Genomic DNA, 24,777 nt, shown 5'->3' on the forward strand with positions numbered 1-24,777 from the left:
ACTGAGCAGTACAGTGTCTTAGTGGTTAGGATGTTGTCCTTGCGGCACCAAGGTCATCAATGTACAATATACTGTATGTAAAATGCTGTATACCATTGTCGGCACTATATAAAATACCGGTAATAAATAGGTACTAATCATAAAATTAGGGTTGCACCGATACTAGTAAAATATCGATCCCAATCATTTGCATAATCACTCCCGGAAGTCAGTGGCCGGAAACACGCCGGCAGCAGTGGCGGGTAAGCTGGCCAGGAGCTATGTTCCCAATGCCCGGTGTTTTGTCAGAATCGACGACCCGTCACATTCGGTATCGGAGGGGACGATCCGTCAGAACACCACAACGCCCATCTTGGCAAACCCTGCACTCGGGCACTGCAGTCAGAAGGCAGCAGTGGACATTGTGTTATACCCAGCCCATAAAGTTCACCAACTCTATGGGCTAGGTGTAACAAGATGTTCGCTGCCGCCTTCTGACAGCATGCCTACTATGGCCGAGTGCAGGGTGTACCAAGATGGGCGTTGCGGTGTTCTGACGGCATGTCACTCTATTACTGAATATGACAGGTTGCCGATTCTGACGGTACAGGCACTTGTCTGCCTTGCTAGCAGGATTGAATCCTTTAAAGATTAGTCGTCTCCATTATGCCCGCCAATTGCCAATCAGTGCTGCCTTTTAGTGCCTGCCCATCAGTGCTGTGCCACCCATCATTGCCACCTATCAATTCAGTGCCCATCAGTGCTGCATATTAGTGCCTCCTCATCAGTGCCCCCTATTTCTCTCAGTGCTGCACATTAGTGCCTCCTCTGCAGTGCCACGTCATCAGTGCATCTCAGTGAAGGAGAAAAATGTACTCATTTACAAAAAAATTGACAAACTAAGAAAAACGTTCACATGACATTATAAAAAAGGTTTGGTAATCGGTATCAGTGAGTACTTAAAACAAAAAAGTATCGGTACTTGTACTCGGTTCTAAAAAAGAAAATGCATTTTTTTAATAAATAAAAAAGAAAGGGTTATTGGTGCAACCCTACATACAATGATCAGATCACATTCAGCAAGGACTGTGGCCATCTTTGCTTGACAGAAGTGTGATCTTTGACTTCTGTTGAATACAGTGGCGGCTGGTGCTCAAAATTTTTGGGGGGGCGCAAAAAAAAAAGAAAAAAATTGCAGCCTCACTGTGCCCATCAAATGCAGCCACTGTGCCATCAATTGTCACCACTGTGCCATGCCAAACGCAGCCACTGTGCCATCAATTGTCACCAATTGGCACCACGACTGGTGGTATATGCACGCTTCCCAAACAAATAGTAATAAATCAATCGTCACCACTGTGCCGTGCCCTTTAATTGTCACCACTGTGCCCATTGATGTCACTGTGCCCTTCGTCGCCGCTGTGCCCTGTAAAATTCCCCTTTCACATGCCACGTGCTCATACACAGAACATTCCCATCTGTGAATCACAGTGCACTGCTGTATATGAGCATTTGAGCTGCAATTAGAAATGTACTGCAATGCAACCCTTTCAGTGAGATACAGGGTGGCAGGATTTAGATACACAAAAAAAAAAAAAAAAAAGGGATCATGACTGGAACAAAATTGCGCTATGCCCTGTAAAATTCCCCTTTCCCCCCCCGCCACTTACCTTTACTGGAGTCAGCCATCCACGTCCCTCGATGTCTTCTCCCGCCCTCGATGACGCTTCAGCCAATCAGGTTACCGATAACCAGAATAGGGGAACCTGATTGGCTGAGACGGCCGTCAGTCTTATTTAAGGAACGCACCCCCCCGTACGTTCCGAGGATAAGACATCCGAGAGACGAGGGCTGTACTCAGAAAGCTGGCTCTGATAGGCACTTCCGCACAGCCAACAAGCTGCCGTTATTCAGTTAGCCGGCGCCCAATGTGCGGCTAGCTGAATAGACCAGCGGCAGCTGGCAACAATAAAAATACATTCATGCAATGCATGAATGTATGTTATTTGCGAGAGCCAGAGGGGGCGTCGCGTTTTAAGAAAAAAAAAAAAAAAAATCTTAAAAAGGGGCCCGTTTTTTTTGTGACTACAGGGGGGGGGGGGGCGGCGCCCGGGCACCCCCTATGGATGGGCCGCCACTGGTTGAATAACCTTGCTGAAAAAAAAAAAAAAAAACGAAGTTAGGCTTACCGGTAACTCTGTTTTCAAGAGTCTTCCAGGACAGCCCTGTAGATGTAGCTCCTCCCTCCGGGACAGGAAACACAATCACCCCCAATCATAAAAGGCGGTCCTCCAGGTCCTCTCCTCAGTTCATCCAAGAATTCCTGACGGACTCTGAAAAACATAATCTTACCAACATATCGTTAGTACAAACTTCCATTTCCAGTTTAGAATAATATACACCGGGTGGGAAGCCAGGCTGTCCTGGAAGACTCTTGAAAACAGAGTTACCGGTAAGCCTAACTTCGGTTTTACCCTTTCGTCTTCCAGGACAGCCCTGTAGATGATAGACAAGAAACTTACTTATCAGGGTGGGGTTACTGCTTGGAGGACCCTCCTACCAAATGCCTGATCCTTCTCAGACATCAAGTCCAGGCGATAATGCTTGGCGAAGGTAGTATAACTTGACCACGTTGCCGCCTTGCAAATCTCTTCTGGTGAGGCTCCGCCCCTCTCGGCCCATGAACTCGAAACTGCTCTAGTCGAGTGTGCTTTAACAAATGGGGCTTGTAGGCCCTCTAACTCATAAGCCTTCTCTATTGCCATTCTGATCCATCTGGCAATAGAGGATTTTGATGCCTTATGACCCTTCTTACTACCTGAAAAATTAACAAAAAGGGAATCACTCTTCCTAAACTCTTTGGAAGCTTCTAAGTAAACTAAAAGGCACCTCCTAACATCTAGTAAGTTTTGGGGTGCTCCCTCTGAGTCTGAGGTGGAACAAAAAGAAGGAAGGACAATGTCCTGTGTCCTATGGAACTTGGACACAACTTTAGGAAGAAAACTGGGGTCTGTTTTCAAAATAATCCTATCATCAAAAATCAACAAAAAAGGCTCCAAGATTGAAAGAGCTTGTAGCTCACTCACCCGTCTGGCTGAGGTCACTGCCACCAAGAGGACCGTTTTAAGTGTGACCCATTTCAGGATGGATTTCTCCAGAGGTTCAAAAGGTTTGCCTGAGAGTGCTCTGAGCACCAATGAAAGATCCCAAGAAGGACAGGTCGAGACCCTCACTGGCCTAGATCTTGATAAGGCCTTGAAAAAACTCCTAACGTATGAATTCTGCTGAAGGGAACACTGCAAGAAGACACTCAGGGCTGCTACCTGTACCTTTAGAGTGCTAGGGGAGAGACCCAGATCTACCCCAGCCTGCAAAAAATCCAGAATAGCTGGAATACCTGGATGATCTAACTCTTGTTCTCTCATCCAGGAACAAAATCTCTTCCAAAATTTGGCATAGATTGCTCTTGTAACTGGCTTTCTGCACTGTAATAGGGTGTTTATTACTTTCTCTGAGAAACCCTCTGCTCTCAATAACTCTTCCTCAGATACCACGCAGTTAGACTCAATCTGTCTATCTGCGGGTGTAGGATTGGACCCTGCGAGATCAGATCCTTCCGGACTGGAAGGGGAAATGGAGGAAAAATGCATAGTTCCTTCAGGATTGCGAACCAAGGCCTCTTTGGCCACCAGGGCGCGATCAAAATCAAGTCTGTCGCCTCCAACCGAAATTTCTGGAGCACTGCTGCTATCATCCTTACTGGGGGGAAGGCGTAGCAAATGTTGAACCTCCAGGGATTGGAAAATGCGTCTATCCTTAAGGCCTGATCTCTGGGATCTATTGAGAAGAACTGGGTTACTTTCCTGTTCTTTTCTGAGGCAAAAAGATCTATTTCCGGAAGACCCCACCTTTGTGTTATCTGAGCAAATACTTCTTCGTTCAGGGACCATTCGTCCTGTTTCACTGGCTGGCGACTTAAATAATCTGCCAGAGAGTTTTGAGTACCCTTTAGGTGAACTGCTGTCAGCGAAAACAAGTTGGTCTCCGCCCAGGAGAGGATTTTGTTGGATATTTCTTGCAAAGCCGGACTTCTTGTCCCTCCCTGCTTGTTCAGGTACGCAACAGCCGCTGCGTTGTCCGAACGAACTTGCAGGTGATGTCCTACCAACTTTCCCTGAAATGACTCTATGGTTCTTAGAATTGCCAACAGCTCTCTTTGGTTGGAGGAACGACTTGCCTCCACTGGAGACCATGCTCCCTGGGCTACTGCTTCCCCTAGATGGGCTCCCCAGCCCCAGGCACTTGCGTCCGTAGTCACTATTACTTCCACCGGGAAGGACCAGTCTAGACCCTTGCTCAGGTTGTGATGTCTTCGCCACCACCACAACTTCCTTTTTACTTTGGCTGAGATTGGAATCAGCGACTCTAAATCTTGACTTTGGCCGCTCCAGAGACGGAGCATAAGTTCCTGTAATGGGCGTTGATGATGTCTTGCCCAAGGAACTGCAGGGAAGCAGGATGTCATGAACCCCAGGACTCTCATTACCTCTCTGATTGAAATCCACTGATTGGACTGTAGTTGGGCAACGGCCTGACTTACTTTGATAACCTTTTCCTCGGGGAGATAAATTTTTCTCCTTACCGAAGATATCCTGTACCCCAGGTAAACCACTTCCTGGGATGGCACCAACTGGGATTTGTCCCGGTTGATTATCCACCCGAGTGAGGAGAGATATTCCTGTGCCACCAGTAAATCCTTCCCTAACTGTTGAGCCGATCTGGCTACAAACAGTAGATCGTCCAGATATGGGATTACCGTGATAGCTTGATCTCTGAGAGGGGCAAGAGCTTCTGCCAGAACCTTGGTAAAAATTCTCGGAGACGAGGATAGACCAAAGGGCAGAGCTTGGAACTGGAAGTGTTGAATCCCTAAAGTTGCCCTCACTGCTACCCTGAGAAATTTCTGGTAATCTGGATGTATAGGGATGTGCAGATAAGCATCCCTGAGATCCAGGGTCGCCATGTAACACCCCGGGAACAGACATCTTGCAACTGTAAAGATCGACTCCATCCTGAACCTTTTGTACTTTACAAATCTGTTCAGGGGCCGAAGGTTCAGGATCATCCTGAACTTCCCTGATGGTTTCTTTACTATGAAGACATGGGAATATACTCCCTGTCCCTGCTCCTCCAGGGGTACCGGAATTAGAACTCTCTGATCCACTAATTCTCCTAGCGACAGCATGAGAGCTTCTGCTTTTGCCTTTTCTCTGGGTGGATGAGTCACCCTGAAGTTCCAGTGAGGCAGTGACGCAAACTCCAGTTTGTATCCGTTCTCTATTAAATTTAGAATGAACGGGCTTGAGGTTGCCTTGGTCCATTGTGGGAGGAACTGCCCCAACCTTCCTCCCACGGGGACACAGGAGTCATTGCGGTTTTGGGGGGGGTTGAGGAGGATTAAACAGGATTCCTCCTCTACCACGCCCCTTGTGGCCTGCCCAATGCTTCTTGGGTTGGCCTTCCTTCTTCTGGTTTTGCCAAAAGTTTGAACCCCTGAAGCCACGAAAAAAACGTTCCTTCGGCTTTTTTCTTTTTCTCAGGAAAGGCCTTCTTCCTGTCCTGAGTACGTTCTAAAGCCTCTTGGAGGCCGGGTCCAAAAAGGTGATCTCCTGAAAACGGAAGACCACACAATTTTAATTTTGAGGCGGCATCTCCCGTCCAAGTTTTTAGCCATACTGATCTTCTGGCTGCATTGACCAAGGCTGCTGACCTGGCAGCCAACTTTACTGACTCCTCTGAGGCGTCAGCTAGAAAACCCACTGCCTTGAACAAGAGTGGAAAAGATTTTAAAAGCTCTTGTCTAGAGGTACCGGCCAAGATGTGTGCCTGTAACTGGGTGAGCCAACACTCTAAGTTTCTTGCTACACAAGTAGCCGATAGAGCTGGTTTTAAACTGATCGCAGAGGCGTCCCAAGCTCTTTTCAAAAGTAGGTCCCCCCTTTTGTCCATTGGGTCCCTAAGGGAACCTAGGTCATCAAATGCCAAATCTGTCCTCCTGGAGACCTTGGCTAAAGGGGCATCCAGTCTAGGAACCTTGTTCCAAGGATGAGACACATCTGATTCGAATGGAAACCTACGTTTGAGGCTGCCTGAAAAAAAGGGTCTTCTTTCAGGTTGTTCCCACTCTCGCAGAATCATATCAATCAAAGACTTATGAACCGGAAAAACTTTGGTTCTGGTCGCATTCCCCTGATACATGAGGTCATGCCGTGAGAGCTGAACCTGTTCCTCCTGGATATCCAAAGTGTCATAGATGGCATTCAGGAGATCCCCCACATCATCCAATGACAATTTGTATCTGGCCGCCCTGGAGGAATCCTCCTCTCCCTCTGATTCAGATGCTGAACCTGCCTGAGAGGAAACAACTGATCTGGGAGTTCTGTCTCTAATTTCCTCCTCTTCCTCCTGAATTTGTAAGGAAGGAGTACTAGAGGCCCTAGTTAGGGACGGGGCTGGAGCCTGCATCCTATCAATCAGTCCCTTAAACGACTGAAATGTGGATGCCATCTCATCTTTAAAAGATGATAACATTTGGTTACAAGTGGTTAACGAACTTTCTTTAACCAAGCTATTAACACAGTCAGGACATAAAGGCTTATCCCAATTAGAACTTAGCTTTGTCCCACACACTGCACATTTCTTCCTAGGAGGCTGGTTCTTATCATGGGCCTTGACCTGTTAAAATAAACAACACAGTTTGACCACATTACAACCAGCTAAACCTTCATTCACCACTGTGACAAGGTTCCTAGAAGGTGCAAAAGAAAAAACCTCCACCAAACAGGTTCACCACCTAGGGGGGGGGGTATCTGGGGTAAAAATCCCCTACCTATCAGAGTAAGCCATGTGCCGTCACCAGGCCTTACCTGAGAGGTACCGGTGCCTGCTGGACCAGGATCGGAAATAGCCGCTGCTGCCTCCATGGTCCTGTGTAATCGTTTTCAGTCTCCCTGAACAAACACCAGCGCCGGGTCCTTCGAGTCTCCTCCGCGCCCTTTTTTGAAGTAGGAACGATACTTCCGGGCGCCCCCTGATGACGCGCTTCCGCCGAGAATACTCCTTCCTCTCTTTGGAACGCATGGAACCCGCCCCCTCATCGAATACCGGAAGCGGCGCGCCGAATCGATGGCGTCTCTCACCCTCGCGGCCACGCCACCCGGATCACTACAGGGGACGGATCCCACCGTCAACGGGGTCCGACTCTCGCCGAGCTCACGGCGGAGGAGACTCCAGCTACGCTCTCTACCCCTAGGGCCAGAGGAGTGCTGAAGGCTGAGGTAGGTTCTCTCACATCAAAAAACAAACAAACAAACACGTTCCCTGATTGTATCTCCTCCCGTCCGGCAGGAAACACAAAAAAACTGAGGAGAGGACCTGGAGGACCGCCTTTTATGATTGGGGGTGATTGTGTTTCCTGTCCCGGAGGGAGGAGCTACATCTACAGGGCTGTCCTGGAAGACGAAAGGGTAAAAAAGCCTGCTAATCAATAAATTCTGACATGCGGAGGGGGTGGACCCGCTGTCAGGATGAACTTTAGAGCCAATCACAAGCTAGGTTGAAAGTCAGATGAAATATAAAATGTTCCTATTTGGCTGCAGAGAACATCTCAGGCTTGCATAACATGGACATTTCAATCAGCGTTCCAGTACATTACTCAGAGCTCTGTGGTTTCTGTATTCCTCTACTACAGGAAATAGAGACCAAACAGAAAAAAAAAAAAAAATCAGTCGATATCTCTTGCAGACAAATAACATCTCATAAAATATCCATTGCTGTCAGAACGCTGTGCACTCACCTTCCCCGGATTCATAACATTCCTATCATGACAGCAGTTCTATTCCTGTCAGTACACACCCCTGACAACTTCAAGGAAACATTTATCTATAAAATGTTTATTATACCAATAGCCAATATCCACCGCAATAAAAGTGGAGCCGATACCTCCATCCCCCTCCAGCGCTGGGACTCTACACAAGCTCAGCTGCACGAGTGACAGCAGCTTAGTGGCCTTGCAGAAGTGGGATCAAGACATTAGCACGTCTGAAACTGCATGGAGTTTGTATGGGTTTTCTCCAGGTGCTCTGGGTTCCACCCACAATACAAAAACATAGGGATGAGTTCACAGTCTTGGTGACCAACATGCGTCCCCTTGGTGTTTGAAGTGCATCCCTTGGGACCCAACAGTCACTAATGGAACCCCCGATTTGTAATAGGGCATTTAACCCTTTGTTTCCAGAGTTGATTTTTTTTTGGGGGGGGGGGGGTTCCCCCCCTCCCCCGGCTGACCACCTAACTGGGAAAATACATCATTACATTTGATATTAAATACTGGGAGTTATGGCTGCAGCTAGATCCCATAAACCCGGTATTAGCATTTTCTGCAGCTGCCGCTCTTTCCGATAAATATGATCCGGTAGTTCTCCGGACTTCCCTATGAGCCAGGCAAGCCCGAGAACCAAGCTGGAGGGTGCGGCAGCTGGCCATAGAGATAAGCAGAGGAAAGATGGCCTGCGCTCATCTCTATGGCCTAGGAGGCCGGGTTCAAAGTCATGACCTCACTTCCTGGTCAATGCAGACCAGGACTTTTTTCTTTTTTCTTTTTTAAAAGCATCAGATAAAGGTTTTTTGTTTTTTTGATCTGATGCTTATTATTGACCCCAGATCTCTCCATAAAGAAGACCGGGCATGCCTTACCTCTATAACAAGGGGTGCTTACATTCCTTACCATAGGCATAAAAGTGATCAAATTTTTTTTTTAAAGGGAAAGTGTAAAAAAAAAAAAAAAAAATATATATATATTTCCTCTGCTTATCTCTATGTCTAGCCGCTGCAACTGCCGGATTGGTTCTCAGACTTCTCGATGAGCCAGGTAAGCCCCAGAACCAGTGAATCACCTTTACCGGAACAAGCGGCGGCTACAGAAAATGTTCATATCGGCAGTAATGCAGATAATGTAATAGAGAAAATGGAGTACTGTCCGTGATACTTTTTTTATTTATTTGCACCAACATACAATTTTTCAGGACAAGCTTTCGGGGTGTTACCCCTTCTTCAAGGTCCAAGCAGTACTGATTCACAATTTTTTGGGCAGAATGTTAAAAAAAAAAAAAAAAAAAATCTCAGAGGGAAAGGAAAAAAAAAAAAAAAAAAAAAAAAACCACATACAATGTGTATTACAGATAATGTAATAAAAGTAAAAAATAGTGCCCCCCCCCCCCCCCCCCCCCCAAGTTTTGAAGCATTACCATAGGATGCATTAAAGCGGTTCTCCACCCTAAAGTGGAGTCCCGCTGATCGGAACCCTCCCCCCTCCGGTGTCACATTTGACACCTTTCAGGGGGAGGGGGGTGCAGATACCTGTCTATTCCGGCATTCACGGGCAAAAGACGGGCATCCCGTCACATCCCGTCGCCCCCCCCGTTCGGGAGCCAATCAGCGGGCGCGGCGCGACTCGCGCATGCGCCGTAGGGAACCAGGCAGTGAAGCCGGAGCGCTTCACTTCCTGGTTCCCTCAGTGTGGATGGCGGGGGGAGCAGCAGAGAGACGAGCGATCGCTCGTCCTCTGCTGCGATCGGCGCTGGACTCCAGGACAGGTAAGTGTCCTAATATTAAAAGTCAGCAGCTGCAGTATTTGTAGCTGCTGGCTTTTAATATTTTTTTCCCATGGCACATCCGCTTTAAGGTGAAAAACACATGTACCTTTACAACCCCTTTAATTAATCCCATTGTGTCAGTCACTGCTGCTCTGCCTCTTCCAAAAGGCTTGGTAATTCTCCTGAGTTTTGAAGATTTGCGCTGTGGGTGGCCCAGCAAGCACCACCAGTAAAGTCAACTGAAAGAGCCAGCTGGAGAATGATCTGCCAAATAGACAGTGCATCCTATCAGACGCAGTCACAGTTCAGTTTTTTTTTTTAGGCGATCGCTGTTGCTACAGCTGCCTGAATACAAAAGCAGAAGGTGGAAATCCCTCTATGGCACTATGCTGTTAGATGGGGCAGAAGAAGAGAATATTCAGCTGTTCTGCAGGCAGTGGCGCAGCTCTATCTGGCACCCCAATTGAATTTCAGCAGCTGTGCAAGGGATTATGGGAGTAAAATTAAAGGAGGGCTACAGGTAATTACACAAGCATTTAGTGTCTAATGACTACCGTATTTATCTGCGTATAACACGCACAGGCGTATAACACGCACCCTAACTTTAAAGCGGAGGTTCACCCTAAAAAAAAATTCTTTATCTACCATCCCATCAGCTATAGTATGTTTTTTTTTTTTCCCGCTGTATTTACCGTTTAATCGTCCAGTTTCGTTTCAGAATCGGCGGGAAAATAGGCGTTCCTATGAAGAGGGGGAACATGATTGACGTCCGGCTATGGCGCGTTCCGAAAATAGCCGAAATAGGACTCGGATATATACGGCGCCTGCGCAGTCAGCTCCTAGTCTGTGCGCAGGCGCCGTATAGCGCCGTGAAGAGCCAAGTCCTACTCCGGCTATTTTCGGAACGCGTGACGCGCCATAGCCGGACGTCAATCATGTTCCCCTCTTCATAGGAACGCCTACTTCCCGCGGGAGTCTGAAACTAAACTGAAGGATTAAACTGTAAATACAGCAAAAAGAAAAAAAAAAACGATTATATAGCTGACGCAAGTATGCTGTATGGGATGGTTCATAGAGTTTTTTTAGGGTGAACCTCCGCTTTAAGAGAGAAGTTTCAGGAAAAAAAACTTTCCACAGCCCCCTGCGTATAACACGCAGGCTCAGTTTACCCTCTATTTTCAGGGTAAAAAAGTGAGTGTTATACGCCAATAAATACAGTATATATTAGTATTTACTAAATAGAATTTTGTATATTTATTTAGATCTAAATATTTCTTGTGGTTTAAAACAAAAGAAAAAAAACAGCAGATGCGTTCAGTGGATGCTCACAATGGTAATGAAAGGCTCTGTATAAACATTTTAAGACTCAAGAAAGTCTCGGCATGCCCAGGATTAGTTCTGACTTATGATGAAATGCAGGGCTTTCTTTAAAGGCATTCTTGAAGGTTTTTTTTCCTTCTAACAACTTACTTAACCCCTTGTGACTACACAGGCTACTGCCACCCCTTATTTGCCATGCTTCTTTGTTTTTCATGTCTTTTAACCATTTCGTTGCCTGGGTTTTCACACTCATGCTTAAAAATTTTATTTTTTTTTCTTCTCCAAAAAATACCTGAAACGGACGCAAATTTTGTTTGGGTACAACGTCGCACGACCGCGCAATTTTCAGTTAAAGCAAAGCGGTGCCGAATCGCAAAAAGTGCTCTGGTCAGGGAGGGGGTTAAATCTTACGGGGCTGAAGCGGTTAAGAAAAAATAAATAAATGAGCCTTTACAATCACTTTAAAAACATGTATTTAACATTCCATTCAGCATAATTCCAACATTTACACTATGCCGTTTTTTTTTGCTGTACATACTGTCTTATTGTTATTTTCCACCCGGATTTCGGGTTCTCACTCCCGCGGGAGTAGGCGTTCCTATGCAGAGGCTAGATGATTGACGCCTTGTGAAAAACTTCCCCCCGGCGCATAAGGCGCGTCACTAGTTTTCCAAAGGTAGTCAGCTCTACATGGCAGGCGCAGTATAGAGCCGACTAGCAGTTCGGCTACTTTCGGAAAACTGGTGATGTGCCTTATGCGCGGGGGGGGGGGGGGGCATAGTTTTTCACAAGGCGTCAATCATCTAGCCTCTGCATAGGAATGCCTACTCCCGCGGGAGTGAGAACCTGTAAGCCGGGTGGAAAACAATAATAAGACGGTATGTACAGCAAAAAAAAAAAACGCATAGTGTAAATGCTCCTCTGCAGTTGGTTTTGCACAGAGCAGCTCAGATCCTTCTCTTTTCTTGGGTCCCTCTTTCCTGCTCCTGGCTCCTCCCCCCTTTGAGTGCCCCTCAGCCAGCAGCTTGATACAGGGGGCACCCAAGCCGAGTCACAGCGTTGTGTATCCATTCAGACACGGACCCCCGCCGCCTCTCTCCCTGATTGGCTGACAGCTGTCGGAGCCAAAAGGTGCAGCTGCTCTGTCTCAGCCAATCAGGAGGATTGTCCTGGATGGCTGAGGGGGATTGTGGACATTGCTGGAGAGAGAAGGGGCTCAGGTAGGTAATTAAAGGGGTTGCTGCTAAACACAGAAGTTTTTTTCATCTTAAATAAGATTAAAAAAAAAAAAATTCTGCCTTTACAACTCCTTTAAATTAATTTTGGTTCACACAAAGGCCTAATTCACACGGGCATACTTAAACGAGAAAAACACACAGGGGGTGCCAAGGCCTAGTGCATCACCCAAGGTTCATTAAAAAAACCAATTGCCAAATAAATACTCACAGGCAGAGAAAAGTAATGTGCATGACAACAAACTCCAATGGTCGGTCAACATGGTGAGCAGCCTATAGGCGCTGTCGGCAGGCTGACGCATTTCGGGGACATGTTCCCTTCCTCAGAGCTCAAGCCAACAATTGTTTGCCTCCTGAATAAATGTACGGGGCACCCTATTACTCCACCGCCAAAACCAAAAAAATAACACATCAGCCTGCCGACAATGCCTATAGTTATAGGTATAGACCAGGGTCTCCAAACTATGGCCCTCCAGTTGTTCAGGAACTACAATGCCCATTCATGTATGAATGTCCGAGTTTTACAATGAATCATGGGACATGTAGTTCAGCAACACCTGGAGGGCTGTACTTTAGAGATCCACGGTACAGACAATGCCCGCCACCACATGGACTGACCATCGGAGAATGTTGTCATCCGTATTACTTTTGTCTGCTTGTGAGCATTTCGCAGTCCAGGTTGTTACATAGACCCCGCTTTACATCCCTGTCTGATGTCTGACCTTGTGAGCGCTGGAGAAATAGTTTGTTCTTACATTTAAAAAGGAGAAGCAATCTTTTGGACATATTTCTTCTGTGGGTCACAGGAGTGCACTTGATTCTGCACTCCTGTGACCGAGATTTAGCCAACAGAAGGCTAATGCCCGCTGTTGACTCTCAGTCTTGGCTCTGCAAGAATATTGTAGGGATTTGCCCAGATGTCTGGCCAGCAGCTGGCTCAGTCTCTGAGCATGCTACTTAGAGCCTGAGCCAGCTGTTCCATGCCCTGCCCAGCCCAGGACGCCAGTGAGTGCTGAAGAAGCAGCAGATAGCCACCTATCTTTTCTCCCTGAAACCGAGAACTGAAGGATCAGCCGTCATGTGATCCCTTGGTTCTTGGTCTCTGAGCCAGCAGTGGACAGTAAAGGCGAGTACGATTGTTTTTTGTATTTTTAAACCCACACCTCGCATTCCTTACATCTGCATGCAGGCAGTCCCATACTAGTCTGCGTTCAGAGAGACACACCCACACAGCAATTAAACTAGGATCATCAGATGCATCCCAATTGACATAAATGGGACTGCCTGCCAACAGATGCTGGGAACACATGTGTGGGCAAACTCGGCCCGTCGCATGGATGTAGGCCTAAGTATGCCCATGTGCATGGAGGTCAAAAACTACAATTTTCCATATGCACAATAATAATAAAAATAATTAGGTGCAGCTGCAAAATGGCGACAAACTACGACAGCCAAATCCTTACTTGTAAACACGATACAAGTTGGATAACACTTCTGCTTGCAGCTTTATAAAATCCTGATCAGGTGTGGGCATACTCCGGTTTCCTCCCACACTTCAAAGACACGCTGGTAGGGTGATTGGCACTTGTCTAAATATGTGTGTGCATGCATGTGCATAGACCTTAGATCAGTGGTCTCCAAACTGCGGCCCAGGGGCCTGATGTGGCCCTTTGTTTGCCTTATCTGGCCCTTGGAGCACAATTCTTTCCACTAACAGGGCATCATTTCTGTCACTGATACTAACGATACTAACAATATGGCACCATTCCTCCCACTGACACAAATGACAGGACATTATTCTTCCCACTGACACCAATGATGGGGCACTATTCCTTAGTCTGATAGCAACAATAGAATGATATTCCTCCCATGAATACCAATGATGGGGCATTGCTTACTCCCAATAACGTCAGGGCATTTTCTACTCTCGTTGGCCACAGTCTGGCCCCCTCAAAGTCTAAACAATGGTAAACTGGCCGTTTATAAAGTTTAGAGACCCCTGCTTTAGATTGTAAGCTCCTTGAGGAGAGAGACTGATGTAAAACGTACAGTGCATAAATTGCTGAATACACCGTCAGAGCTATATAAATATCTGTAAAAAATAGGGAAATTGTTCTCTAGGATTTTAAAGTACAAACAAAACAAACCATATATATTCTATTTAACAGGCATCATACATCGTAGGTCTTTTGCGCACATACTGATGTTTGAAGATCAGCATTTCTGGATGCAATTTCAGGCAATTATGTTGGGCATATTTAGCATTCACGCGTGTTTACTGACTGAGTAGTTTCTATTTCTCTTATCGTCCATGGACGGACACAGCTCCTTAAATCTTGACAAGTGGGTTATGTTCCCTGTTTACAGGAGAGGACTAGGCAGAAACATGTTAAATAGTTAAATACATGTTACATTAACAGAGTTGAACAGCCCCGCCCAGGGGGCGGTCCCTCCAGACATAACCCTCCTCACTGCAGCTTGCAGCCTCAGTTTCGTTCTGCCTAGCAAAGGAGAAGGACGTATGGCTCCCTTTGGGCCCAGCGCCCTGAGGAGAAATTTTATTTTATTTTATTTTACTTTTTTCTTGAAGAATCTTCTTTCAACTGTTGGCTGAGAGACAGGCTGGATATTATAGATCCTTGTAGTCTACTCAGTCCGACCAGCAAGCGTGGGCACACCTTTGCAAAGAGGCTTGGTCTGCCACGCCATACCCCATGACTCCTGGGGGGGCCGGTGAGCTTTGCTCCGAGGTCCACATATGACTGAGCTGTGGTGTTGTCTCAATCACAGTGGACCGGGCCGACAGCTACCTCCATTTCGGTTGTAGGTCTGTCAGGAATGCGTCAGCGAGTCCTCGCTCGGACGGGTAAGTACAGTCCCTCCTGCTTCGGTGGGTTGGTACAGCTGGGCATTCCTGGGGTTCGGGGGTCCCTTCCCCTTACTTCCCTGCTCCTTTCCCTTGCTGCATTGCTAACATTGCCGCTGTCAGGGGGGAGGGGGCCTTCCTGAGGGGACTGTTATCTGGCCTGTGTTTTTTCTTTTTTGTATTGGGCTTTCCTGTGAGGTAAAAAGCCCTGTGATGAGCACAGATGTTTATGATTATACTTCAGCAGACGCTGACTGATTGGTGACACCTGTAATGGTTTTGCTTTTTATGCTGTATCTGTGACTTGTCCTTAAATAAAACAGCCCTATGAGGCTTTTCCTGTTTAAACACAGGTCCCTGCAAAAGTTACCTCACGGTTCTTTTCCTCTCACAGGCAGCGCTGTGCAGTCTCCTCCTGAGGGAGTCCCCTGGTTACCCCTGGTCAGCGCAGCAAGTGGGTGAGAGGCCCTGAATAGGGCTCTAGGAGCCTTTGTCTATTTGTATGGACAGGTGTGCATATTATAATACACACTATATGTAAATATTGGAGTCAGTATCTGGGTCCTTCCCCACATGCTGGTGGTGGCAGCAGGTGTTAGCACCTGTGATTCCCACAGAGTTTTTATTGTTAGTCCTGGACACAGTTTGTGCCAGGGTGGGGGTGGACTGCGGGCGGGCGGTAAAAGAGTGCCCCCTTCCCCCGTTATCCCCTGGGGAATGCTCTGTTATGGAGCCATGGACTAGGTACCTAGTTAAAAAAAAAAAAAAAAAAAAGGCAGAATAAGGCATTTATGGGTGCGCTTTTTACTGCTGCAAGGGACTCTCCTAAGCTGCATAGTGCAGCTGGGTTTCCGCTGAGGGCTCGGTCTTTTTTGGATCACACAAATCAGACCGCTGTGTAGGTTTTTTCCTTCTGTGCCCTTCTTTGATAACTTCTGAGATGCGGAATGAGAAAAGCCACTGAGGGCTTTTGTAGTCCCTCACCGCCGGGCGGGAACCCCTACTTGTATGGATCTGAATGATAGAAGATCCGAAGTACTGACCCGTTCCATGTTTACCATGCTGGGGTCTGGCTTGCGGCCTATTGTGGCCACTACACTGGGGTCTCAGTGGTCGCTGGCGCTATTTTTTTGGGAGATTTTTCAATTACATTGAAAACTCCCATTGGCGCCCATTTTGTCGTAGCCACGCTATGGCGCAGCTTACATTGTGCTGGCCTTTTTCCTGTGGCCGCGTTCTGAACGCTCGGCGGCCATCTTGGAGTAGTCCTGACCCCTAGTGCTGTATACAACTCACAGAGTGAGCATTTTGCACCAGACAGTGGAGGAGCACCGACTCTCTCCTGAGGTTATTAGCCTAGCGGACCAGCTGGTCCAGGGCCTCATATAGGTCTGTGATGCTTCATTGAATGCTGCGCCCTTGTTATCCAGGGCGTCTGTTTCAGAATGGTTTTATGCACACGGTGGTGTAGTGCTTAACTCCATTACTTGGCAGCAAAAGAGTCATTGGTTCAAATCTGCACACTGACGCCAATCTGCCTGGAGCTTGCATTGTCGCTCCCTGTGTCTGTGTGGGTTTCCTCCGGGTACTCCGGTTTCCTCCAAAGACATGTGTGCATACACCTACATAATATACATACACACTATGTGTGTGTATTATTTAGGGGCAACCCTCCCAGGCCGTCAAAGGCCCAGCTGGGGGACTAATCTGTCCCTGGGTGCATAAGCCGATCACGCCGGCACCCAAATCCTGCCAATGTATATAGCCTTCCCTCCCTGTCTCTAGGTGGGAGGGGCGGCTTGCAGGTTCACAATTCAGTGAAACCTCCCTGCTCTCCGACTAGTGGGTCTGCGAGGTGGTCTCTTCGGAGTACTAGATAGGGTTTCCTCCTATCCACAGAACAAAGTTCTGTCCTTGTGTCTTCCCCTCCCGGCACGTCGGTCTGCCTTGGGCAGTGTGGGATTTGCTAAGCTGCAAGGTAATTTTACCTTTCCTGCAGGACGAGAGTTTTGGGGTTTTCTATGGGCCTCAGGCCCTAAATACCTTTGTGAACGTCGGGTAGTTCCGCATGGAATCCATTTGTTCGGTGGTAGCTGCGCTTCATCCGGGGGATGTCCTGACGTCCTCGGACATCAGGGACGCATACATGCATGTCCCGTTTTGCACATGTCAGTGTTTTTTTCTGTGCTTCGTGATGAGAGAAGGGTCTCTGTCAGCCTGTGGCCCTCCCTTTTGATCTGGCGTCAGCACCATGGGTTTTCAGCTAGGAGCTCGCACTTATTTGAATTTTGTTGGGACAGCGAGGCTTTGCCTCATTGGCTACTTTGACGACTTTCTTCTGAGAGCAGCTTCTGTCTCCGACCTAGTGGATAGGTTATTCCCATTCAGACCCTCCGAAGATTCGGGTGGATGTTAAACGTTTAGGCCAGAAAGTGTAGCTCAGTGGCAGCAAGCCTGCCCTACATGTGTGCGACCCAGGGTTCAAATTATGGGCATGCTAGGTTCCGACTCAGCGTTGGAGTATCTAGTGTTGATCCAGACTCCTCAGTGGCAAAGGTCCTTCTTCCCCTGGAGAAATTGCAGACTCTTCAGTCTGCGGAGAAGGTATTGGCATCACGCAATCGGTCTTCTCTCCGGGCGCCTGCTGGTTCAGGGTCTGTGGGTAGCCTCCTTCAAGGTGGTACTGTATGCCCAGTTCCACACCCTGGTTTTCCAGTGGAACTACTGTCCAGGTGGTAAAAATCTCTTGTCTCTGAAATCATTAGATTCCTGTGCGCCACCTAGTCAGAGTCTCTCTGAGTTGGTGACAGAGATTCCCGACTCTTCGGTCCGGGAAGTTGTTCCTTCCTTCCAGTGGTCGGTGTTTACGACGAATGCCAGCTCACGGGTTGTGAACCTGGAGGTTCACAAAACTGGGGGGTCCAGTCGGCCCTGAGTCGCTGGACTTGCGTGGACCTATGACCACACCTCCTTGAATGTGTCTGGTCTCGGTAGCTACCCAGGGTCGGGCCTGGCTAGTGCCTGGTGGAAGACCGCCTGGGAATACCAGGTGCTGTCTACTGTTCATTGTCCTACTATTTTAGGCGATCAGGCTATGCTTCTCCTTGTGGTCGACCAATCTGGTTTCAGCCGGACAACGCCACGGCCGTGGCTTCAGTCTACCATCAGGTATGCCGGCAGGCAGACTACTGGAGTCGCCAGATGCTGGACCAGGGCGACTGGTCTTTGTGCTTGGGGTGTTTCGGCTCCCTTGCAGGAGGTGAGCCTCACATGGCATGGATCTCCTGGCAGCTTGTCTCCGCCGCAAGGGTGTCAGTTAGTGGCCAGGTCTAGTGATCTTGTACAGACGCGTCAGTCGCGCTGGTGGCCCTGTGTTGTCTGTATCGGTGATTTTTTGCCATTCCTCCATGGTAGTTGCTTCCTCGGCCGCTCCACAGAGTGGATGCTGAGGAGATCCCGATGATTCTAATCGCTCCAGATTACTCTCGGCGTCCTTGGTACGCTGATATCGGGCGCCTGGTAGCGGAGGCACCCTGGCGATTGCCAGGGCAGGAGGTTCCTGTCTCAAGGTCCCATACTTCCTCCTGTTGTACAGTCACTGACTTGCTTAACATGGTTATTGGAAGCCAGACTTTAGGTGACCAGGGTCTGTCTGACTCGGTCATCTCAACAGGGCACCGTAGTCTTCTTCCGGAGGATCTACCGTCGCACCTCTCTTGGTGCGAAGGGATGGAGTGACGTCCACGGGCGTACTTTCAATGTCCAGGGTCCTGCTGTTTTTAAAGCTTGGATTGGATCTAAAAATTGCTTAAAGCACCGTTTGGGGGCAGATTTCAGCCTTGGCTGTGTTCTTTTAGTGGCCTTTTTGCGGCCCGTTCCCTGGTGGGTCCCCTTTTTTTGTGTGCAAGGGGTTTGTCATATACTTTCCCCTCTTGGCCCATCTCTTCCCCCATGAGTTTTGACTCTGGTGCTCTCGGTTCTTCAGGAACCTTCCTTTTGGAAACATCAGAGAGATTTTCTCTTGACACTATCTCAGAAGGTGGCCCCTTTAGTGGCCTTTACCTCTGTTAGAGGGGTTTCTGAGTTGGCGGTCTTGTCTTGCAAGCCGCCATGCTTGATCCCCCATAAGGATTAGGTGATGGTGCGCCCGCGACCTTCCCTTCTTCCGAAGGAGGTTTCGGCCTTTCATACTTTAGGCGTGGTACGCGCTTTGCGGGTATACCAGCCTACTACGGCTCCATTTCGGAGCTTCTGACTCTCTTTTGTGTCGGTGTCTGGTCCACAAAAGGGCCTGGCGGTCTCGTCGACCACCATTTCTCGGTGGATCGGGCAGGCCGTCATACAGGCCTATGCTCCTAAGGGCGGGCCCCCCTTTCCGGTCACGGCACTTTCGACCAGGGCAATTGGTGCTTCCTGGGTTTTTTTTTTTTTTTTTTTTCTTCCCGACATCATGCGTCGGTCTCACAGGTGTGCGAGGCGGCGATTTGCTCGTCCGTTCACGCTTTTTCCAGAATTTACATGGTTGCTGTGAGTGCATCTTATGATGTTTTTTTCAGCCGCTAGTTTTTGCCGGCGGCTGTTTAAAGTTGCACCTCCTCCGTTGAGGAGCTCTGCTTGTTTTGGGGTGAAGTTAAAATTGTTTTTACTGATATATTTCCCACCCCTCGTTTTTTGACACTGCTTGGGGACGTCCCACTTGTCAAGATTTAAGGAGCTGTGTCCGTCCATGGACGATAAGAGAAAATAGGATTTTTTGTACTCACCGTAAAATCCTTTTCTCTGAAGTCCATGGACGGACACAGCTCCCACCCCTCCTTTTTAGGTTTGTACTGCTTGTTACGAACTGAGGCTGCAAGCTGCAGTGAGGAGGGTTATGTCTGGAGGGACCGCCCCCTGGGCGGGGCTGTTCAACTCTGTTAATGTAACATGTATTTAACTATTTAACATGTTTCTGCCTAGTCCTCTCCTGTAAACAGGGAACATAACCCACTTGTCAAGATTTAAGGAGCTGTGTCCGTCCATGGACTTCAGAGAAAAGGATTTTACGGTGAGTACAAAAAATCCTATTTTTTTTATTACCAATCAACCCACAGCTCTTGTTTATGCGCCTGTGTGCACAGGCACAATGAAAACAATGGGCTGCAAAAAATGCTGTAAGCCAGAAAACTGAGTGTTTTCGGACAGCAGTGTACAAGAGGCCTTAGATAAAGTTGCTCAGCAGTTGACAATTTGGGTCCAAAAAGACAGTTACTTTCTACATACTGTCAATGTCCATAAATCTCCATGTTGCCTATCACACTAAAGGAACAATGTAATGACGGATGAAGCAGGGGGCTGAACAGCCATTTGACTTTATTTCATGGAATTGAGATTTGCATATATTTTTTCTATAAGTTTTGGCGCTGCCAGACACTCAAAAGGATGGGAGAAGGAGCATGTGGGCACAATAAGCATTCTTGTCCACAATTTCATTTGAGGGAAGCTTTTTTTGTGAAAACAGATTAAAAAGGCGAAGTTCACCTTTACAAAAAAAATAAATACACATTTTTGCAGAAAAATTTGCATTTATTACATTGATTTTACAGAAGCCGGCAAAGTACTGCACCCACGATCAGCGAAATACGGGTGCAATAACAGGATTTTGCAAACGCTTTCAGTTGCAGAGCTGGAGGAAGAGTCAATGGACTATGAGTGCAGTAACCAGTGCACTCAAAGTCCATTGAGATATATACAAGTCTGACTGCCTCAGTGGAAGATGGGACTTGTGGTTCATTCATTCACAGATGCCCGCACAGTTACACAAAAAAAATGTAAGTGACAGTGGCTGCAGGGAAGAAGAACCTCTGCATGGTGTGAAGATAGGGGAGAGTGTGGTGTGAAGGCAGGAGGGCATGTTACACCCTCAACATGGGTGAAAAAGGTGGACTTTGATTTTACATTTAAAAAATAACTACATTTTTCAGTATAAAATGTTTATGTATATATTCTAGAGGTCTTTTTCTTAAAAAAATAAAAATACATTTTTATGAGATTTACCTTGGTGGATGCAGCATCGATGCAATGCAGCCTCTATCCCCCGCTGTCTCGAAGGCTGAGAGCTGAGCGATCAAACACAGCCACTAATTGTTCAGTTCTCCCCACAACGCTGAGCAGAGAGCTGTGACTGTCAGTCTCCAGCTCTCTGCTCAGAACCCCCCACCTGCGCTTACTGGAGTAAGCAGGAATCAGGTTCTCAGAGGCTCACCGAGAGGCTGAGACAAGTGCCAGTCAAGGCTCCTAGGTGGATCCCGACCATAAGGTCACAATCTTTCCCAAGCCGGTGATGTCCGCCAACTGCAGGCTTTAGCTGAAAATGGGTCACAGGAGTGCAGAACAGACTAACTGCACTCCTGTGATCCGCAGGAGAAGTACAGCCAAATGAGCTTTAACTAATTCAATACTAGGCACTTTCACCCCCTTTCTGGCCAGGCCATTTTTCAGAGCCGTCACACTTTGAATAATTGCGTGATCATGCACCGCTGCACCCAAATGACATTTTTTATAATGTTTTGATAATTTTTTTGGTGGCATTTAATCACAGTTTTTTTTATTTTTTGCTAAAAAATGAAAAAAAAAAAAACACAACACGAAACATTTAGTTTCTGTTAGAGCCCATTCACACAAGGGCGGCACACGACTTTGGGGGCGACTCGGCAAGGTAACCTGAAGACGACTTCAGAGGCAACTTGCAAAATGACTTCTGTATAGAAGTCAATGCAAGTCCCCCCCAAAGTCGTACAAGAACCTTTTTCTAAGTCGAAGCGACTTGCGTCGATCCTATTAGAACGGTTCTATTGAATAGAGCTGGAAGCGACTTGTTAGGCGGCTGTTGTCTCTGACGCGTCGCCCCTGTGTGAATGGGCTCTTAGAAAATGTTGCACATCATTTTTCTCCTTCACCGATACGCGCTGAGGCGGCACTGATGAGACAACACTTATATGCGGCACTGATAATCAGTACAGAGCTGCTCTTTGAGGAAATATCGCTGATCGGCTCTCCTCTCCTTACACTCTATCAGTGTGAGGAGAGGAAAGCAGAAAACCAGCATTTCCTTGTTTACATGTGATCGTCTGTTATTGGACGCATCTGATCACATGGGTAAAGAGCCGTATCATTGGCTCTTTACCGAGATCGGGAATGCATTGTGCCCCACGGGTGCAAGAGCAGCGAGAGTGGGAGGACGCCATATGAAGTTGTTCCAGAACAAGAAAGCACCCTGCCCGGCATCATTTGTCTATACAGCGAGTGGGAGGTGGTAAATAATTTTTCAACTCAAAAATGTGCTTTGTAGCATTTGTGTGAAAAATGGAAATATTGATCTGGCAACAAGAGGGTTAAATTTCAGCTGGAATGCAAAGAACGCTGAGGGAGGAATCACAGTGATAAACACACATCTATACGGTAATTGAGGGTTCCGGTATACCTGGCACAGCTGCAAAGCCTCCGGGTGATCCGGGGCTGGAGGGTCCCGCTTTATGGGTCTCTTCTTGCACCTCTGTGTCAGTAGCTGCATTCAGCTGTGATCGGCCAAGTACATGCGGGGCAGCGGCTGGCTCCGACTCCATGTTTTCTGGAAGAAATAAAAAGTCACATATTTCACTATTGGAACATCGTTGTGCCAGCTACAAATTCTGAAGACCAGTCCATCACGGATTATTCCAAAAATGGTGCAACTATTCAGCGTTCTGACACTTTCCTGAACAATCAAGTTGATAAAACAGAATGTAATGATTTGATGCCGATACAACCGTCACAATACTATGAATCACTGTCCTGCAAGAGCCAGATAAACCCTCTTCTATTGGCTGCAGAGATTAGTGCTTCCTTGATCTTCATCCAGCAAGAGAGAGGTAAACGTGACTTTCTCCAGATCTTGCAGATTGAAGCCAATAAATTATTCATCCCCATTTGCAGAAAAAAAAAGAAGCAGAACAAAAACGAATAGTACTGCAGCTTACTGCTCCATAAAGCGCAACTCTGCTTTTGTAGAGGAAAAAAAGAAGGGATTGCAGATTCCTACCCGTTTCTGCTCTGAAGAAATAGCCGTTTGTTCCACGTTGTATGTTTGAATACTAATTTTGAATGGCAGGGACTTTTTCATTTTCAATCAGCTGATGCACCTACAAGGATTTTGTAGGCGAGGCCGCGGCTTCGGCCTAGTCCGCAGCCTTTTCCCAGGATTGCAGCGAACTAGGCCGAAGCCGGGGCCTCGCCTAAAAATTCCTGCCCGCAGCTCGCCACGATCCTGGGAAAAGGGCGCAAAGCCGGAAGCCTTTTGCGGCCTTTTCCCAGGATCGTGGCGAGCTGCAGGCGGGGTTATTAAGGCGAGGCTTCGGCCTAGTCCGCGGCAATTTGCCAGGATCGCGGCGGACTAGGCCGAAGCCTTGCCTAAAAACTTAGGACTGGCGCGGTGTCCATGGGGAACAAAAAACTTGAGTCGTATCGTGAATCGAGTTTTGTTTTTTTTTAATCACAGATTTTTTTTTGCCTAAAATCACACAGCCCTAACTATCTTAGACCAGGGTTTGACAAATGTGTTTGTAATTTAGGAGCCAGCTAAAAAAGTTAGGAGCCAGAAAACGCACCCCGTCCCAACGAGCTTGCGCGCAGAAGCGAACACATACGTGAGCAGCGCCCGCATATGTAAACGGTGTTCAAACCACACATTTGAGGTATTGCCGCGATTGGTAGAGCGAGAGCAATAATTCTAGCCCTAGTCCTCCTCTGTAACTCAAAACATGCAACCTGTAGATTTTTTTAAACGTCGCCTATGAAGATTTTAAAGGGTAAAAGTTTGTCGGCATTCCATGAGCGGACGCAATTTTGAAGCGTGACATGTTGGGTATGAATTTACTCGGCGTAACATTATCTTTCATAATATTAAAAAAAAAATGGGAATAACTTTACTGTTGTCTTATTTTTTAATAAAAAAAAAAAAAAAAAGTGTAATTTTTTCCCAAAAAAGTGCGCTTGCAAGACCACTGCGCAAATACGGCGCGACAGAAAGTATTGCAACGATCACCATTTTATTCTCTAGGATGTTAGGATAAAAAATATATATAATGTTTGGGGGTTCTAATTAGAGGGAAGAAGATGGCAGTGAAAAATGACATTAGAATTGCTGTTTTTGTCAGGGAACGTCATGCGGACGTGACGCGTGTGAGGATGGGAGGTGCCGGAGCGCTCCCTGGCTTGCTGTAGCGTGTAGCGTGTGGCGGCGAGACCCGAGGACTCGATCATCCAAGCCTCGGAATCGGAGAGATGTCAGCGTGAGAGGCTGACTTCCCCCCGACGGCTGAGACGCAGACTCAACGGCCAAAAGGACGGATGCCGCGGAGCTGCGAGATCTCCCAATCCCAACCCGGAGCTGGATACTGACCGAGGACATGATGAGAGCAACCGCAATAAGGAGGAAGCAGCGCCGCAGCGAAGGAGAACCGCGCGGCGGCAGTAGCAGGCGGATTTGAATACACCGGGTTGGGTGAGACGCTCAATGAGCCGAGCTGGGTCGGGCGCTGTCCCGCTGCACCCCCCCCCTGGTTTCATCCCCCCCCTCCTATCTTGTATGCCCGAGCTGGGAGTCAAATGCTTAGCCCAGCTGTCACATAAAGGATCAGTGCAAGAAGCCTTTTATTTTCTCTTCCTCTGACGGGAGTATCTGGAAGTTGTAAAAAAAATAATAATA

General features: G+C 47.5%; 1 protein-coding gene across 2 annotated transcripts in view; it reads right to left on the reverse strand.

Annotated features, from left to right (window-relative positions):
- Positions 1–24,777, reverse strand: part of WFS1 (wolframin ER transmembrane glycoprotein) — a 78,552-nt gene that overhangs the window by 41,149 nt on the left and 12,626 nt on the right. For both annotated transcript variants that reach the window (XM_040335398.1, XM_040335399.1), the window contains exon 2: positions 22,516–22,662. In XM_040335398.1, the coding sequence (XP_040191332.1) occupies positions 22,516–22,662 (147 nt within the window). The remainder of the gene's footprint in view (positions 1–22,515; positions 22,663–24,777) is intronic.

Source organism: Rana temporaria, chromosome 1 (assembly GCF_905171775.1).
Source record: "Rana temporaria chromosome 1, aRanTem1.1, whole genome shotgun sequence".
Classification (NCBI taxonomy): domain Eukaryota; kingdom Metazoa; phylum Chordata; class Amphibia; order Anura; family Ranidae; genus Rana; species Rana temporaria.